The sequence below is a fragment of the Anneissia japonica genome, unplaced genomic scaffold, assembly GCF_011630105.1.
Source record: "Anneissia japonica isolate Jap-2015-1 unplaced genomic scaffold, ASM1163010v1 scaffold3074_len109439_cov131, whole genome shotgun sequence".
In the NCBI taxonomy this organism is placed as follows: domain Eukaryota; kingdom Metazoa; phylum Echinodermata; class Crinoidea; order Comatulida; family Comatulidae; genus Anneissia; species Anneissia japonica.
This window is the reverse complement of record NW_022697677.1, coordinates 89,065-109,216: the sequence shown is the minus strand read 5'-3', so window position 1 is coordinate 109,216 and position 20,152 is coordinate 89,065. Positions and strand designations below refer to the sequence as shown.

The 20,152-nt window shown below is 35.9% G+C and overlaps 2 protein-coding genes across 2 annotated transcripts in view; both read left to right on the top strand.

Annotated features, from left to right (window-relative positions):
* Positions 1-6,474, top strand: part of LOC117102317 (zinc finger protein 184-like) — a 7,418-nt gene extending 944 nt beyond the window's left edge. The window contains exons 2-3 of the mRNA XM_033242581.1: positions 2,500-4,013; positions 4,152-6,474. Coding sequence (XP_033098472.1) covers positions 2,613-4,013; positions 4,152-5,297 — 2,547 coding nt within the window. The 5' untranslated portion in view covers positions 2,500-2,612 and the 3' untranslated portion in view covers positions 5,298-6,474. The remainder of the gene's footprint in view (positions 1-2,499; positions 4,014-4,151) is intronic.
* Positions 6,475-11,032: 4,558 nt separating this feature from the next.
* On the top strand, positions 11,033-20,039 carry LOC117102316 (zinc finger protein 184-like). The gene is made up of 4 exons (XM_033242579.1): positions 11,033-11,655; positions 13,741-15,166; positions 15,917-17,085; positions 17,126-20,039. The coding sequence occupies exons 2-3, from the start codon at positions 13,838-13,840 to the stop codon at positions 17,075-17,077; spliced, it is 2,490 nt and encodes an 829-aa protein (XP_033098470.1). The 5' UTR covers positions 11,033-11,655; positions 13,741-13,837; the 3' UTR covers positions 17,078-17,085; positions 17,126-20,039.
* The last annotated feature ends 113 nt before the right edge of the window (positions 20,040-20,152 follow it).

Below are 20,152 nucleotides of genomic sequence, written 5' to 3'. Positions count from 1 at the left end.
TCTTGACATTGGACAGAAAGTAGTTGCACGTGATTATCGAGGTAAAGATAAATGGATAGCTGATGAAGTTACAAAAGAATATGGTCCACTATCTTATGACATAAGGACACAGGAGGGTGGAACTTGGAAGCGGCACATTGAACAACTTCGAGAAACTATGGCTGATGAACAGACTGAGGAGATTATTATGCCAACACAAAGAGTACCACAGTTTGGAGAACCAGCAGCAGTTCCGGTGATGGAGGCACAACGTGAAACAGACATGGAAATGAACAATGAACAATGTGTGACTGTAAATGAAAGTAAACTTAGACGATCTAAAAGGGTAGTTAAAAAACCTAAACGATTGATAACAGAAATGTACTGAAGACGCACACACATTCAAATGTTGAATTCAATTTTCAATTTATTGAGACATCACAATAGAGATTCATATCACACAATATAATAATAATAGCTGATAACTTTGATAGGTCTATAACGTTTATTGAGCTCAGATTAAATTTCACTTATATACAGTAACGATCGATACTCAAACTAATAGTTTTAAAATAGAGTATACCTGAGCCATTTGTTAATTTAGATTTTCTTATGAGATTAGAATAGTGTTGTTTTGAAAGTTTATATATATATACTATGAAAATAGATTCATCAGATAATTCTACAATATAATGTTGCACACCTAAATGTTTAAACCACTAACAGATTACACAGGGGAGAGTTGTAATGTATTCATCCCCAATAAACAATGTTTGCTGCCACCTATGTTTTACAATAAATACTGAACGGAGAAAATGGCAATCGTCTCCTGTCAGTCCGTCGTGTTGTGACATAAAGAGTCATAAAACATTACAATAAGGTTCCCGTGTACTACCAGTAGAAGTAAAAACAAACAACACATTTTCATAAGTAATCGTTATTTTTATTATAAGGTTCCCGTGTACAACCAGAAGTAAAAACAAACAACACATTTTCATAAGTAATCGTTATTTTTATTATTAGGTTCCCGTGTACCACCAGTAGAAGTAAAAACAAACAACACATTTTCATTAGTAATCGTTATTTTTATTATTAGGTTCCCGTGTACCACCAGTAGAAGTAAAAACAAACAACACATTTTTATTAGTAATCGTTATTTTTATTCCCTGCACCACCACCTAACCCGCGGTCAACATTGCACTGTACAGTACAGTGACATCCAATTCACGCTTTGATTATACACTACACGGCGTTCCATACAATAACCCTTATTTGGGCAATGAATATCATACGGCCGAACAAGTGTACGGCCGAACCGGTCCTACACCATCACTACGTGCCACCGGTTTTTGGCCTAGGCTAGTATATTACGAATATGCATTTATTGCCAAATATATCTAGATACATTTCATGTAGGGTCTGCTTAGATTATTATACTGTATCATAAAATAAGGCTAGAAAAAAAAGGGAGTTCACCCTCAAACACGCCTACAAATCACGCCTACTCAGTTACTGTGTAGGCCTGGAGAATCCCTTGCTACTAGGCCTAAGGAGAAAATCAAGACCATTAGGCAAATAATATGCTGGTACAGTAGTTTGTTTTCTGTATTGACCTACGCCATTGTTGAATTTCAAATATACTACTCGCTATTTCAATTTGATGCTTTAGAATGTTTATTGATAAGCATAAGTGAACCTACTGTATTATTAAAACACCACACGGAATCAGGCCTAGATTCATTCTCTAAATTCATAATTCACTTTTAATATTGCAATCGTATAACAGATTGGATAATACAAGATATTGAAAAAGAAATGGAAACAAGAAATGAAAGTAAAGCACACAACCAGCAGAACAACGACTTTCAAAAGTGTCAAAATGAAATGGGTATTTTTGATTCCTGCTTTTCAGGCATAGATTACTTCTTGATAAAAAAGAGGTGAAGAGGCAATGTATGGAAAAGTGCTTTTATCTTCAAAATTCATGTGCATATAAATTAAACAATTTTTTCCCATTTTGTTTAGATAATATTTTGGAAGTATACTCCAATTTCCCTTATCAAAATTTTATTCAGCCAGCTTGCTTTTGAAGAATCATACACACTTCAAAAGGCTCGTAAATTTAGGCATTCATATTTGGTTTTTCCAATAATAATTTTCCTTGATTTTGTATCAGGCTTATTATTCCATAAAAACTTGTAAAATATTGAATCTATCTCTTTAAAAACGAAAGATGGTGCTGAGATAATATTGAATCTATCTCTTTAAAAACGAAAGATGGTGCTGAGATAGAAGTTGCTAAGTATGTTAATTGAAGTAAGCGTAGAGTATTGATAATCGTTACTCTACCTAACAAGTTAAGGTTTTCCATGACGTAATTAAATTTTTTTATTTTTTTGGTCCATATTTTTTTTCCCCATACTCAGTTCCTCTGGTGTATGCCCTTTGTTAGTACAGAAAATATAGCATGATTTGCACAAGAAATGAATTCATTTTTAATCATTTTTTTTTCTCTTTCAGGCCAGTGAAAATTGTTCGTCACACTTACTTGGCAGAGGCATGTGTGTGTAGTATTATGTGTACATCTTGCTACTAAATGATTTTAAAACAAGATAGGCTGTAAGTGTAAACTGATGATGGACAGCCAAGTTGATTTGAATGCAACATGGAACACTGCTGATTCTAGTGAGCCAGTTTCAACCAGGAAAGGTAACCAATCTGATGATCATTCAAAACAATTATTTCTAGACAAACAGTGCTTTTCTGTTGTTGACTGTGATGAGAAATGGAAGCTCCCAGACAGCTCTGTGATGAACCCTCCACAGGAAGTGATCAATCAGGGTATTGATAGCGTACAGATCAAAGAAGAAGGGCCAGATGATTACACTATTCCAGAAATTAATGTGCCCAATGGCCAAATGTCTGTGAATGATCTTTCTGATTTGGGGCATAATGCTGTGTCAGGGGTCATGAATCATGACAGTAAATTTGAACAGGTACAGCAGGAATTGCCATCCTTAGGGCAGGAACTGATGATGCCCTCCTCATACCCACCTAGAATTCAACCAATCACATACCAGGGAACTTCCAACGGTTCAAATTATTGTGCAGAATGTGGTAAAACTTTTACATGTAATCGCAGTTTCCGTAGACATATGTCCGTCCACACAGGAGCCAGGCCTTTCCATTGTAAAGACTGTGGAAGAGCCTTTTCCAGAAAGGATAGTCTACTTGCACACGAGAGACGGCATCGTAGAAAGACAACACATTTCCGATATCAGTGCCAACAGTGTGGAATCAGTTTCTTAAATAGTTTTCAGTTAAAGACTCATGAGCAACAGCATACATCGCCAGTAAGTGCTTCTGATCAAAATGAAGCTCAAGTAGAAAATGCCATTGTCACTAAGCCCCAAGGCATTGCAGCCTCTAGTCCATACATTTTACCAGAACCAACACCCACAACAAGTAGCTATGAAGACATGTTGGAGACTATGATCAATCAAGCACCTCAAGTTAGCATCTCATCTGACAAGAAGCTACATCGATGTCCATTTTGTCGGAAGCTTTTCACTAAACAATATGCTATGAATTTACACATGAAGACCCATATGGTTATGTTCAATTGTGAATATTGTGGGAAAGTGTTTCGATTCCGGCGCAACAAACAGATCCACATTCTAAAATTTCATCATAAACTACAGTGTGTTCACTGCCAGAAAAATTTTCCTAACCCAGATTCTCTGAGAAGTCACCAGCTTCTCCACTGCAGCAGTGCCTTCAATATGAATGAGATGCTTTCCGCTTATAGTGGTCAGAATCAAATGAAGTCATATGATACCTCTGATCCAAACATGTACTGCAAATGCGGAAGCTCTTTTCTGAATAAAACTGACTTTCAGAAGCATACTGATGTCTGCAAACAACAAACCACATCAATTCAGAGTTCCAGTGGCTGCTTCTACTATACATCACCTGATGGCAGCGGGAGACTGGACTCAGAGAATTCACTTTCTAGTGGACAACAAACTAGTGAGGTTGGTAAACCTATTAATTTCTGTTATAATTAAGATTAATTATTCATTCTGTCCTAATTAATGGCAAATCTTTGCAAAGAATATTTATGAAATCATTCTAATTTAACAAATTATTTTACCTTTATTTTTGCATTTTAGGTTTGTTCAATGGAAAATACAATTGAGAGTTATGATAGTTCAGAGGTATGCAATCCAGTGCTGCAGTGTAATGTCTGCACTTCAAGGCTAGAAAAGCCAAGAACCTTGCCTTGCACCCACTCGTTCTGCCATGATTGCCTTGAGAATTGCCTGGACAAGTTAAAGTGTACCTTATGCTGTCCAACATGTCAGTTAGTTGTTTTGGTTCCAGATGGTGATTTAGCACATCTGCAAGCTAACCAGATGATCAGTACTTTGTTATCGGAAGTCCAGAATTCAGAGCAACAAATGCATCCTCTTTGTATTGTATGTGATGTGAATGCTAGTCATCACTGCCAGCAATGTGATGCCTTTATCTGTATTAAATGCTCTGCAGCACATCTTAAGCTACCTGCCACTAAAGACCACACTCAAATCTCTTTGACAGAGTATAACACTAAGGATCCAAGAGAAAGAATGGCAGCGGCAGTAGTCATGTGTAAGGAGCATGATAGTCCATCACAGTTTTTCTGCAGCAGCTGTCACAAACTAATTTGTGTTGGATGCACACTGGTGGATCATCCGAAAGGAAGTGAACATGAGATCACAGATCTTAGCTCTGCCTTTGAATCTTTTTGCACCGTCACTGAACCAATGATAAGTGAATGTGAAGAACTTGAGAAAAAGTTGAGCTCTGCAATGAATGAGATAAAGCCAATACTTCAAATTGAGCATCAGATACAATATAAGTGTAGAGAGTCAATCCAGGCATATGTTGCAAAATTAAGGGCAGCTTTGGACAAACTACAAGATAAGTTATTACTTGAAGTCGATGAATTAACCACTGCAAAACAGATGGCCATTGACAGTCAATTAAATTCTCTAAAAAGAGAACTTGAAGATGTCAAAGGCACAAGGCTTCTCGCAAACCAATTGGTCACCAGTCCCAATAAAGCTATGGCGCTAACATCAACCTTTGATGTATCCAAACACCTTAAAGACATTCTAAACAAATCGCCACCAACCTCAAATTTTGAGGCTAAAAAAGTTCTAATGTTTACACCCTGTGAAGATCTCTTAGATGTGATTCTGGAGAAAGGAATTGGGTCTTTGAAGGAAACAGAGGAGTCAGAATCTGAACTAAAAGAATGCATAATTATAGAATAAAATGGCACTGTAAGCATACTCGGTGTATTTTATATTATAATATTGGAGCAGTTGTTGCGGTGTTCACTGTATAAAAGAACATCGTATTTAAATGTTAATCTAGCTTGTTGCGAAATCTATTTTATTTTTGCTATAAAAACAGGATCTGCATTCAATAATTCGTTAAACTTTACCATATGAAGCTGGAGATGTATCCCGTTTTTCCTGAATATAATGAAGATGGTTTTATGAAGTAAATTGCATATTTTAAAAAAGTAAAGTACAGTACTTACAGTGGCTTGTAAATTGCATTATTCATTACAGTATGTTTATGTAAAAAAATGTTTAATGTATTTGAAAGTGTACAATGGAGTAGCTCCTTCCTAAAAAATTAAATGAAATATTTTACTAAAAATAATAAAAATTTTAATGCTACTAATAAAGTCAGTCATCATGAAAGATAATTTATTTAAAATTGATTACTTAATTATGAATGAAATTAATTATAAACGTAAACAATTGGCTTGTGAAATCGAAGAATTATATTACCGTAAACCAATGTTCTTTGTAAGCGCGTGGAACAGCAGTAAAGCTGTGTACTTCAATTGAAAGGCCATTGGTTAATCTGAATCTCAATGCATGTTTGTGTCTGTCAGGAATCAAATTTGTGTCTACACGAAGGTGGGGTGGTGCATACCCCTCCAAAGAATGCCTCTGATACGCTGAGAATGTCTCTCCAAACAGAAGTTTGGTACCTTGGTACTAATGTAAGGATTACTAGTTTGTAACATTATGAAATTTATAATACTCACCAGGGAGTTATTAATATATGCTTCCTGCTTGATGCAGGTTTCCTAAGACATCGCAAGCAACAAAGAATCTAACCCATCTTTTGTATATTTAACCATTTTTTCCAGAAATCACTTCTTCCAACTTGGTACCCCTGTTATTGCAATGACCAGGGTAATGCGAAGCACATTTGGTTCTTAGCATGTGGTTTTATATAATGCATGTTATTTTTGTTTAAAATTATACATAAGCCTACAGTGTTAAAAGTAAAGTGATTGCAAAACGCTGGTTTATCAAAATGAATGTTTCATTTCATTTTAAAGGGCTTTTAATCATTTTGTACAGGCACATCAACATCAACACAGTCTGCATGGAAAGTGAGTGATTAAAATTCAGTTTGTTCCATTGATATAATAGAGTACTGCTATAAGTAGCATAAAAGATTTACTCATTGTATGAAAAACACACTCTGTCATCAAACAATGGACTTATATTAACAGCTCTTTTTAAAACCTGGTTTCCATAAATTGCTACACCTTCGCTAAAGCGTTTTCATTGCAATTGTAACACTGCGTAGCTGTCCCCGTGACATAAGGAAAGGCTCACTTCACTTGACCAATGAGCGTCGCCGAAAGTTGTCGATAAGAACGTGAAGCGATTTTATGTAAATCAGGCTTAAGTAATGGAGCAGTTAAAAGTGGTAAGGAATACAGTGGTGAAGACGGCCCATTGTGAAGTAGTGTTGGGACTCAGTGGCGGATTCAAGCTGTTTTTCCGGAGAGGTGCAGAAAGCCATTCGAGGACGTATGGTTCAAGGGGAAAGATTAAGGTGTTTCCACCTACAGTGCGTTTCAGGGATACCCTGATAGCTCCAGAGATTCAATATCTAGATTTCCCATTTGGTTAGAGTTAATTTTGGTGGGTTCAAGCAGGGAGACGCGCTCGATCGCCTCTTTTGCCACACGCATGCATTGGATTGGATTGAATTGCTTTTGTTATGATACACACCAACAGGGGCGCATTATAGGGGCCGCGCCGGCCCTGCCCCCACCCCGCACCCCTTGTTGGAAAGGAAAAATAAAAAGAAAAAAATTATCGCCCAAAGCGCCTAACAAGTTCTTTTCAGGCGTCTAGAACACCGGAATTTCACGGCATGCCCCCGGACCCCTAGTAGTGTTCCCACTTTTCGGACATTTCTTGATCCGACCACCACTATTTCAAATTCCTGGATCCGCCACTGACCAAGAATAACCCACGAAAGTCATGAGACTTATTCCAGTTTTTTTTTTCTTATGGTGAATTGGACACCGGGAGACAATCCCCTACTTTTTTCGAAGATTGTACTGAGTCTTTTAATATGCACATGGGCCGTAAACCAACGGCTTAATCTCATCTGAAAGACGCTTTTTGATTTAAAACTTGCATTTCAGCCCTCAACTGTAACACAACGAGAGCAGCAATTTCCACAGTTCAGAACGCACACAGTGGCTACCACCAGTTTAGCCGACTGAGCTAGCTGGTCTCATAAATGTGTAGGCCTTGAGAATTTTCACCCTAAAAACTCGATGGAGAAGTTTCTTGGGGGAATTCCTCAGTAATGAATTACAAGACTACAATGCAATGTCATAAAATGATATACAGAGACTGTCCAACCATACTGTCATCATATATTTTCAATACAAATACTATAAATTATCTTCTATGTGACTATTCTGCCATACAATAAAGATGTATTAAATAGTCGTACATCCTGAGACAACTACGGTATTTAACTGTATTTACTGTATACTGTCTGTAGGTTTCTCGGTGCATCGTAAATCGGCCTACCTGGGCTACATGCTTATCATTGGTGTATTGGTTGAAACTTGGTCTGCCGATTTAATATCAATCATTATAGTTCGTAATTTACACTATAGACAATACAAAAATGTTTAATATAATTTTTCTCACCCATGCTGTATATTTATATTTGGAGAACTGTGTACAGTATACTGTAGTTTCTTCCGGGCCTCTTTATTTTGTTGAAGGCGTATCGAGGATCGTATTCATTTTTCCTGTTATTCTATTGGGCCTATATGCCCAAAGTTTAAACTTGATGTACTGTTGTCATCTGACTCTACCTATGCTAATTGCTAATTGCATTCAATTCTAGAAGTACGAGTTATGTTTGTTCTACTGTATTTACTCATGATTTACTGTACGATGACAGTCAATTCTTGACCTTATACCACTTTAATGAGAAGGGCTGCCTATTTTAAATTGTCGATACTAGGTGTAGGCCTATTATAAAAAGGAATGTTTTATTAATGGGAATGATAATGTTTCAACACATGAAATTATTCTCATTGTGCACTCATAAAAAGTCATCATTTAATGACCAACGTTCTTTAAATAAACTATTTGCTATTGCTAACAATGCTAGAATAGCAACGCGTGCTCTTGTAATTATGTCATGCATAAGATTGTGTTTTACCAACGGGCCCACCCCCCCCCCCCCCCATTCCCCCGTACATAAACTTGAATTGGACGAAGAGAAGACGACATCTGTAAATAAAATTTAATATTTAAAGATCCAGTATAATACCTGAGCCAAGCATGCATTTACTTAGTGTAGCCGTACCCTTTTATACGCATGTGCAAAGACATTCATTCATTCATTTATTCATTCCATCATCCATTCTTTCATTCATTCATTCATTCATTCATTCATTCCATCATCCATTCATTCATTCATTCATTCACTCATTCATTCATTCATTCATTCATTTTTATATTTAGACAACGACGTAAACAAGTGAATACAAAACGATTAAAGGAAATTAAAAAAAAAAACCAAAAAAAAAAAAAAAAACCCAATAAATAACTTGAGTTGGCTAGGATTAACAAAAGTGTGCAAAACACTGGCACTCAGGCCTTTATAATTTTTGAACATAGAGAATTTTTCCCCAACAGTAATCTGAGCATGCAACCTTGTATCTTTTACATTATTAAAAAATATATTCGAAAAACTTGTCGTCAGTAGGCCAATGTACTTTATTGCTCCTGGTGTCAGCATGGAGGTATAATACCTCCAGGGTACATTCCAATTTCAAACTGTCTCTTATACACATCTAGATGTGTATAAGAGACAGGTTATAAGTAGCATAAAAGATTTACTCATTGTATGAAAAACACACTCTGTCATCAAACAATGGACTTATATTAACAGCTCTTTTTAAAACCTGGTTTCCATAAATTGCTACACCTTCGCTAAAGCGTTTTCATTGCAATTGTAACACTGCGTAGCTGTCCCCGTGACATAAGGAAAGGCTCACTTCACTCGACCAATCAGCGTCGCCGAAAGTTGTCGATAAGAACGTGAAGCGATTTTATGTAAATCAGGCTTAAGTAATGGAGCAGTTAAAAGTGGTAAGGAATACAGTGGTGAAGACGGCCCATTGTGAAGTAGTGTTGGGACTCAGTGGCGGATTCAAGCTGTTTTTCCGGAGAGGTGCAGAAAGCCATTCGAGGACGTATGGTTCAAGGGGAAAGATTAGGGTGTTTCCACCTACAGTGCGTTTCAGGGATACCCTGATAGCTCCAGAGATTCAATTTCTAGATTTCCCATTTGGTTAGAGTTCATTTTGGTGGATTCAAGGAGGGAGACGCGCTCGATCGCCTCTTTTGCCACACGCATGCATTGGATTGGATTGAATTGCTTTTGTTATGTGACACACCAACAGGGGTGGATTATAATGCAGAAGTTTTTTGGGGAATTCCTCAGTAATGAATTAAAAGACTACAATGCAATGTCATAAAATGATATACAGCGACTGTCCAACCATACTTTCAACATATATTTTCAATACAGTACTATAAATTGTCTTCTACGTGACTATTCTGCCATACAATAAAGATGTATTAAATAGTCGTACATCCCGAGACAACTACGGTATTTAACTGTATTTACTGTATACTCTCTGTAGGTTTCGCGGTGCATCGTAAATCGGCCTACCTGGGCTACATGCTTATCATTGGTGTATTTGTTGAAACTTGGTCTGCCGATTTAACATCAATCATTATAGTTCGTAATTTACACTACACAATACAAAAATGTTTAATATAATTTTTCTTATCCATGCTGTATATTTATATTTGGAGAACTGTGTACAATATTACTGTAGTTTCTTCCGGGCCTCTTTATTTTGTTGAAGGCGTATCGGGGATCGTATTCATTTTCCCTGTTATTCTATTGGGCCTATATGCCCAAAGTTTAAACTTGATGTACTGTTGTCATCTGACTCTACCTATGCTAATTGCTAATTGCATTCAATTCTAGAAGTACGAGTTATGTTTGTTCTACTGTATTTACTCATGATTTTCTGTACGATGACAGTCAATTCTTGACCTTATACCACTTCAATGAGAAGGGTTGCCTACTTTAAATTGTCGATACTAGGTGTAGGCCTATTATAAAAAGGAATGTTTTATTAATGGGAATAATAATGTTTCAACACATGAAATTATTCTCATTGTGCGCTCATAAAAAGTCATCATTTAATGACCAACGTTTTTTAAATAAACTATTTGTTATTGCTAAGAATGCTAGAATAGCAACGCGTGCTCTTGTAATTATGTCATGCATAAGATTGTGTTTTACCAACGGGCCCACCCCCCCAATACCCCCGTACATAAACTTGAATTGGACGAAGAGAAGACGACATCTGTAAATAAAATTTAATAATTAAAGATCCAGTATACCTGAGCCAAGCCTGCATTTACTTAGTGTAGCTGTACCCTTTTATACGCATGTGCAAAGACATTCATTCATTCATTCATTCCATCATCCATTCATTCATTCATTCATTCACTCATTCATTCATTCATTCATTCATTTTTATATTTAGACAACGACGTAAACAAGTGAATACAAAACGATTAAAGGAAATTAAAAAAAAAAACCAAAAAAAAAAAAAAAAACCCAATAAATAACTTGAGTTGGCTAGGATTAACAAAAGTGTGCAAAACACTGGCACTCAGGCCTTTATAATTTTTGAACATAGAGAATTTTTCCCCAACAGTAATCTGAGCATGCAACCTTGTATCTTTTACATTATTAAAAAATATATTCGAAAAACTTGTCGTCAGTAGGCCAATGTACTTTATTGCTCCTGGTGTCAGCATGGAGGTATAATACCTCCAGGGTACATTCCAATTTCAAACGCTTTTGAAAACGTATTACAGTTCTTAAAAATCAATTGAAGTCTTTGTATAGGCATTTTTTTTTGTTTGATCTGTGATTTGACGTATTTCAATCAACTATAGGCCTATTCAAATTTGCCTATTGTTCAGTTTTTCCCCATGTATCGTCTCGAATCATAGATTTCAAATCTACGTCACTGCGTATGTTAACAAAAAACACGACATGCTAACATCCCGGCCACTATAAGCCTCATTTCTATCCGATTTGCGTAATTGAACTTACAGCTATTCGTACCACCGTATGACGCACTAATGCGTTTTGAAAAAAAACAGCAATGAAGCATTGGGGGCACACTTTTTGAAACTCTACTATCGTCGGGTAAGGAATACGTTTTACATTGTCTTTACTGTAAGTAATGAGGTTTTCTATTATTTTCAGTTTTTGACTTTTCAATATGTACGACCAGTAGAGATAATTGTAAATATTACTGTGCCCTGTTTTATGTTCCATGGGCTGCGACCACCACTTGTGGTGTTATGGTGCCTCTGTTGCTGTAGCAGCCCTTGAGTCGTTTGTGCCAATAAAATAAATTAAATGGAACCAAAGATGCGTTACTTATTTTAATGTTTACCACGGATAATCTGAATTGATTTAGGAAGCTAATATCTAAGTTGGTAGAAAGAGAATCCCCAATCTACAACAAGAAGTTTTAAACATCCACCGATATTATTAGTTATTATAAACAATTATTGCTACCAAGGTACCTACTTTTAAAGATGCTCTGATGTCATTACAAGGGCTAGGCATAGGGCTATGTATGATTAGACAATATTATGTGTATCAGCCACATCATGGTATTTCATCTTTCTTCGACATATAGGGTAGAGACGGGGAGCCTAACTTCTCTCTGCCTTTTTCATTTTGATTTAAATAAATTTAACGATGGTTGGGGTAAAGGCTTTACTAATGGATGTAGGTCTACAGAGAACAGAGAAAAGAAAGTAAACATAAGCGAATAGAAATAATTAGGATCTTGTATGCATCTTGTCTTTTTTTCAACAAGTTCTTGCGTATCTGTGATACGCATGACCTTGATTAAGTGTTTGATTAAAAAATATTACCAGAGAAAAGATATTGTCAGGTCAAGATCAGGTTATCTTGCTATTGGTAAACATGTAGCACAATGCTATCCTGTCGCATGAGTAAATGTTAATTGTATAGATTTCTATTTATACAAGAAGCTTTACATTTAAGTCCAAATTTTTATTTCTTATTTTATTTATTATTTAATTTCTTAATACTAGAGTTATTAAATAAAAAATAAATAAATGAAAATAAAAACATTTATAACTAATAATAATACAGTGAAACTACAATAATTAAAATGATAATAATAATAATAGTTAATAGTAATAATAATAATATTAATAATAATAATAATAATAATAATAATAATAATAATAATAATAATAATAATAATAATAATAATAATAATAATAATAATAATAATAATAATAATAACAACAACAATAACAACAATTAACACCTGCGTGAGAACGCCCGATCGGTTAGCGCTAACCGTTTTGCGGTATCCGGATACCGCTAACAGTTAGCAAGCGCTATCGGTTAGCAAATTGAGGGCGTTTCTTTTATCAACCAATCACACGTACGCGTTTACAATTTCCAGTTTCTTATTGGCCAGTGATTAGATCATCATATTGTTGGTATCCGGATCGGGATTTTCTCGCATGGACGCACGGCAGCTAACGGTTAGCAGGATCCGGATCCTGCTAACCGTTAGCCGTTTGAGAACATCCAATATTAAAACACGCAAACACGTGCTTTTGTGGGAAAACACATGTGTTTGTAAGACGCGCGCGTATTTCTAGCGCTGTTCTGATTAGTCAGTTGTTAAGTTTGATTGACACTCCGGAAAGGTCTATTGATGAGCAGTTTAAAGATTTTCCAACTGACACACAGACTTCCAAACTGTTATAAAATACCTTATTTCATTGTATGAATAGTTAGGTTAGTATTTTATGTTTAAAATATACTATTCCCTTATCCCGTAGACTTGGTTTCGTTGAGTATCGTTAAGCTTGTGTATTATAGGCCTATGTTTGTCTCTGTCTGTTTTTTTCTGTTTATATAGGTCTATACAATGTGTCCTATTGGTTATGATTTCCTAATATCATATTACGTTTTTCTTTGTTATTCTAAAATTTTTTTCAGATTTTTTTTTTCTGTATCCTTGGGTATTCGTTTTAATATTGTTTTGACATATATCACGTGACGTTTCAGATTTGTTTCACTGCACCCAGTTGTTGTCAATGTTTTCAGTTTTACCTTTCTCCGTACCAACAGGTCAAATGAATAGGCTTGATTTAAATAATCCTACATTATCTTTTGTAAATTTGTGCCACGTTATGATCTGGAAAATAACGCAATATGAGCAATTTATTCAATATTTAATAATTTTTGTTGCTCTTCCAGGACTGTGGACATTGAATTAGATTTGGCAGAGGGGCCTACTATGTATACTTTTACTGATACATTTTGAGACAAGGTAGACTGTATTTGTAAATTGAAGATGGAAGGGCAAGTCGAAATAAGTCCAACATGGAACACTGTTTATTCTAGTGAGCCTGTTTCATCAGGGAATGTTAATCAATCTGACGAACAATGCTTTCCAACTGTTGACTGTGAGGAGAAATGGAAAATCCCAGGGAGCTCAGTGGTGACGTTTTCGCAGAAAGTAAGCAGTCAAGAGATCGATAGCTTACATATTAATGATGGGCAAGATGATTACACACTTCCAGGAAATAATGTTCCTAATAACAATATTGCAATGAATAATCTATCAGGTTTTACTCGAGAGTTAGGTCACAATCATGTACCCGGTGTATATTCCGGGGGTAATCTTGGACAGGCACAGCGGGAATTGCCAGCCTTAATGCAGGAGGAACTGGTGATGCCGTACGCATACTCGTCCAGAGCACAACCAATTACAAAGAAGGGACATTCCAGTGGGTCAAATTATTGTGCAGAATGTGGGAAAACTTTCACAAGCACACGCAGTTTCCGTAGACATAAGTCGATCCACACAGGAGTAAGGCCGTTTAAATGTAAAGACTGTGGGAGAGCCTTTTCCAGAAAAGATAGTGTACTTGCACACGAGAGACGGCATCGTAGAAAAACAAGTCATTTCCGATTTCAGTGTCTACAGTGTGGAATTAGCTTCTTGACTATTTTTCAGTTAAAGACTCATGAGCAGAAGCATACATCACTAGCTAGCTCTTCTGGTCAAAATGTAGCTCAAGTGGATAATGCCAGTTTGAATGACCCTCAAGGGTTTTCGATACCTAGTCCATACACATTACCAGATCCTAGAAACTCAACGAGTAGCTTTGGAAACATGTATCAGACTATGGTCAGTCCAGCGCCTCCAGCTAGTATCTTGTCCGACCGAAAGGTACATAAATGCCCATTTTGCCGGAGGCTCTTCACTAAACAATATGCTATGAATTTACATATGAAGACCCATATGGTTGTGTTCAATTGTGAATATTGTGGGAAGGTATTTCGATTCCGGCGCAACAAACAGACCCACATTCTAAAATTTCATCATAAACTACAGTGTGCACAGTGCCAGAAAATCTTCTCAAACACGGATGCACTGAGAAGCCACCAACTTCTCAAGTGCAACTTTAACGTGAATGAGTTGCTTTCACTTTATAGTGGCCAGAATCAAATGAAGTCATATGATACGTCTCATACAATCGTGCATTGCAAATGTGGAAGGTCTTTTTTTAATAAGCTTGACCTTAAGGAGCATTCTGATATTTGCAAACATCAAGCTGATGACAACGGGAGGGTGAACTCGGAGAATTCACCCTCTAATGGACAACAAACAAGTGAGGTTGGTAAACCATTTTTTCTCGCTGATCAATGGTCATTAATTTTCTCTCTTTTTGTACAACTTAACATATCATAAATAACTTAATTAACATTCTGTTTTACAACTTCATGAATAACACGTCATGAATTAGCAATTTTTCAGTTATTTTGGAAAAGAAAAATGATTCAGTTATTTTGGAAAAGAAATATGATTTGTATAAATAAAATATGCGTTTTTGTTAACTTTTAAAATGTAAGTGCAAACAAGATGAACACACACACCTACTCCAATGCCAGCACAAACAAAATCAAACCAAAGAAAACAGCCATAAACATGTATAAACAACCGGTACAGAAACAAATTGAAATGGAACAAACACAAAAAATCACTAAAACCTCATGCAAACCAAACCGTACAAACAGCACAAAATCAAACCAATGAAAACGAAATCAAACAAATACAAAGACATATGAACGCGGAAAAAAACGGAAACAGCTCGAACACTCAAACCAAAACAGAACAAAGCACATGGAAGACATGCATAAGCAGGAAAAGAACACAATTATATAAAAAAAGTGCATAGATATTACTTATATTTTTAAAACGTCATTCCTTTAGATTTAGAACGTTAGAAAATTACCTAAGCTACTAAATTAGTTTATTACGTTATTTTTATCGTCTTTATATCAAATACAACCAGGTTTATATCAATGCCTGAAAAAATCCATATTTTGATGATTTCTAATTTAACAATTTATTTTGCTTTTGAAGGTTTGTTCCATGGAAAATACAATTGAGAATTGTGATAGTACAGAGGTATGCAATCCAGTACTGCAGTGTAATGTCTGCTCTTCAAGACTAAAAAAGCCAAGAACTTTGCCTTGCACTCACTCGTTCTGCCATGATTGCCTTGAGAATAATTGCCTAGGCAAGACTAAATGTACCTTATGCTGTCCAACATGCCAGTTAGTTGTCGTGGTTCCAGACGGTGGTCTAGAACATTTGCAAGCTAACCAGATGATCAGTACTTTGCTATCGGAAGTCCAGAATTCAGAACAACAAATGCATCCTCTTTGTATTGTATGTGATGTGAATGCTAGTCATCACTGCCAACAATGTGATGCCTTTATCTGTATAAAATGCTCTGCAGCACATCTCAAGCTACCTGCCACTAAAGATCACACTCAAATCTCTTTGACAGAGTATAACACTAAGGATCCAAGAGAAAGAATGGCAGCGGCAGTAGTCATGTGTAAGGAGCATGATAGTCCATCACAGTTTTTCTGCAACAGCTGTCACAAACTAGTTTGTGTTGGATGCACCCTGGTGGATCATCCGAAAGGAAGTGGACATGAGATCATAGATCTTAGCTCCGCCTTTGAATCTTTCTGCACAGCCACTGAACCAATGATCAGTGAATGTGAAAAACTAGAGAAACAGTTGAGCTCTGCAATGAACGAGATAAAGCCAATGCTTCAAATTGGGCATCAGCTTCGATATAAGTGTAGAGAGTCGATCCAGGCATATGTTGCAAAATTAAGGGCAGCTTTGGACAAACTACAAGAAAAACTGTTACTTGAAGTGGACGACTTAACCACTGCAAAACAAATGGCCATTGACAGCCAATTAAGTTTTTTTCAAAAAGAACTTGAAGATGTCAAAGGAACCAGGCTTCTTGCTAACCAGTTAATCACAAGCCCGAACAAAGCGCTGGCTCTCACATCGACCCTCGATGTATCCAAACATCTCAAAGATATTCTGGAAAAATCGCCACCAACCTCAAACTTTGTAAAAAAACTGATGTTCATACCATGTGAAGATCTCTTAGAAGTGATTCTGGAGAAAGGAATTGGGTTTTTAAAGGAAACAGAAGAGTCAGAATCTGAAGTAAAAGAATGTAATGATAAAATAATGGAGCTCTACACATGCTAATGCAGTATTTGCAATGCTAATGCAGTATTTGCAATGCTAATGCAGTATTTGCAATTCAGGCTCTGGATTTATAGGTCGTGAGCTCGAATCCCATTTTATCTGTATTATATATTTATATATCACTTGTTGTTCTGAAGCGAAGTTGTTTCTAATCTGATAAAATGCAACAAATCATTCTACTTAGAACTGCAGTTAAATTCACAGTCTTATTATTATTATTGTAGTTTGCCAATTATACGTATTTATCCTGTCTTAAAAATTAAACAGGGGGCGCACTAATGGACCTTTTCGTTAAGTCCCACCACTTGGATGTTATTGCTAAGATCCCACTAAAATATTATATTGTTGGCGTACGTAACACGTGCGTTTGTGGGACGCACGTGTGTTTGTGGGACAAGTGCGTATTAGCGATATTTTGATTGGTTTGATTGACACTCCGGGAAAGTCAATTTCATGCTCAATGTGCAGCATTTTTACTAAGATATTGTACGCAATGACAATCAGTACTGACTTATTTATTATGCATGATCAAATCTGAATACATTTAACCTGGATATTCTCTGAATAAGCCCTGACTAATTTGCAGAATATGTAGGCCTATTATTGTAAGAATTTGCTATTTTGGCTCAACACAGATTCAGCATTTACTATTTGGAAATTCTTCTTACAGCACAGCATATTCATGGTTGTGTACTGAAATTGAAGAATTGTCTCCAAAGTTCTCAGTGACCATAATATCACCTTTTCCTAAACATAACCATATTGGTTTATAAAAGTAAATTGCCTAATTAAGGAAAAGCAATACAATACAGTAGGCATATTTTAAGTGCCTTGTAGATTGCTTGTAGGTTGCATTTTTGTTTATCAAACAAATGTATATTTTATAGTTTATGAAATGGTTATAGGTTAAATAAATTGTTATATGTTGTTATGTATTTTAAGGCTTATATTATTAGTTTGGCTTATTCGTTGTAATTACTGTTTAAGTGTTGAATTTAAATATGGATTTTTAATGTTAATTCTGTGATAGAAGCAGTCATCATGATAGAGAATTTAGTAAAATTGATAAATTAATTTTAAATTATCTATAACAAATGTAAACATTGGACTTCTCTGAAGTTTCAATCAAACTTAATAACTGGCCGTGGTAAATTAATAGCCAAGATATATAACACGACAGCTTAAAACATATGTAAACTTGATTCTGGGACATCAAAAATCAAGTTCAAGTTTTTTTGGGACTTTAGAAACAATATCAGAATGCTGGGCTATCGTAGAAATGTCCAGTGTATTGTGTAAATTGAAGCATTATGTGTCCATACTGTTTTCTGGAGGTGTGTGAAACAGCAGCAAAGCTGTATATTTCCAATTGATAGATCTGGTTTTGAACTGATGTTGAATATTGAAAACTTTTTTTTTTTTTTTTTTTTTTTGCAAGTACTCTACTTATTTCTTTGTTGTAAAATTATGGGTGAAGATTTTTTGAGCACACTAGCTTCTGTGTTCGGGTTTATGATTATTGTGTTGCTTCGGGATGGGCCGGTTGGTTCTGGATGGGAAATGTTCTCCATTCAGTGTAGTATAAGTTGGTAACTAGTAGATTTTAATGCCAATGGCTGACAACTGTATAAATTATTGAATTACATTGCTCTCCTGAGACCTGAATTGTTTCATGTTTAATCCAATAATGACCAAGTTAATGTAAATTGCCCATTGGATTGGATTTATTTAGTGTAAACACCAAGAATAGCCCATGAATGTCTAGAAGACTTATTTCCAGTGGGGTCCTTCTGGTTGTGATTGGGCAGTACACCGTGAGACAATCCCCTTACTCTTTTCCGAAGAGTGACGGCGTTCTTTAACGTGCACATGGACCAAAAATGCACACGGGACCAAGACGATGCGCTACTGTAACTTGTATTTAGTCCTCAAGCTGAAACACAAGGACAGGCAGCGATGGGAATTGAACTGGGGACGTAGAGATCTTCACGGTTCAGCGCACACACAGTAGCTACCACCAGATTAGCAGGCTGATTTAAGCTCCTCTCAAATGGCCCTCGCAATAATACGTTCTATAAGAATGATATTATCATTATCTAATAGAAAGATTATACGTTAAGAAAACATTTGTTTATTAAATATTAATGCTTTTGAAATTGATTATAAATGGGGTTTAATTAATTATCTTGTAAATTAACGTTTTAATTAGTAAAATGATAAGCCAACCCAATATATTATTACTTACCAACACTTTGACTAATGTATTAAAATTATTATTAATTTGCTTGCACCTATGATTATCTTATCACTAAGCGCATCCAGTGGTGGAGAAAGGGCCACTCGCCTATCCAGCAGCAGCAACAGTAATCTTCTAACCAAAGTGTCGTTAATAGGGCCTATTGCTAATAGGCGGAAACTCGGTGAAAAATCTGGACTTCCACAATACAAACATTATGAATACATTGCAGATTTGCTTCACTGAAAGACTTCACCGAAAATAGGAGGCGAATTGTTCATGCTCAATCGCTGTCACTTACTGTATTATTACCTTTGATATCTGACAACAATCACACGCTGTAGGACTAAGGTGGTTTTGAAAACTATAAAGCAATTGAAATCAATGCACGCTAGTTTTTGTTTGAAATTGTGAAACTTAATCAACATTCTATTGTCCAAATACTTCTGTATCATCGAGTTATTTTTTGACATACCATCATGAATAGATTTCAGATCTGCTTCAATGCAATTAGGATGATTTGCTCGATTTTATTGTCACTATTTTTACCTTTTGCCACAACAGGACCAAACAGCACACGCACGTTTTTGTTCGGCTGTATAATCGTGAATTAGTTCATATAATGTTGACATGCACCATGAATACATTTCAGATCTGCTTCACTGAAATCTGGATGACTTATTGCCTTTTTGCTTTACAGAATTTTCACATTTTCCCACAAGCCAAACATGCTGCGTGTCCTTGTCCGATATCCAAATATATTATCTTTTGTTATATATGTCTTCATTGGGTTCACTCAAGTTCACTTTAAGACCTGAAAATTATATATATATATATAT

Coding starts and splice junctions, on each gene's coding strand:
- LOC117102316 (XM_033242579.1), top strand. CDS start 13,838: ATGGAAGGGCAAGTCGAAATAAGTCCAACATGGAACACTGTTTATTCT. Junction 15,167..15,916: donor ATGGACAACAAACAAGTGAG/GTTGGTAAACCA, acceptor TTGCTTTTGAAG/GTTTGTTCCATGGAAAATAC.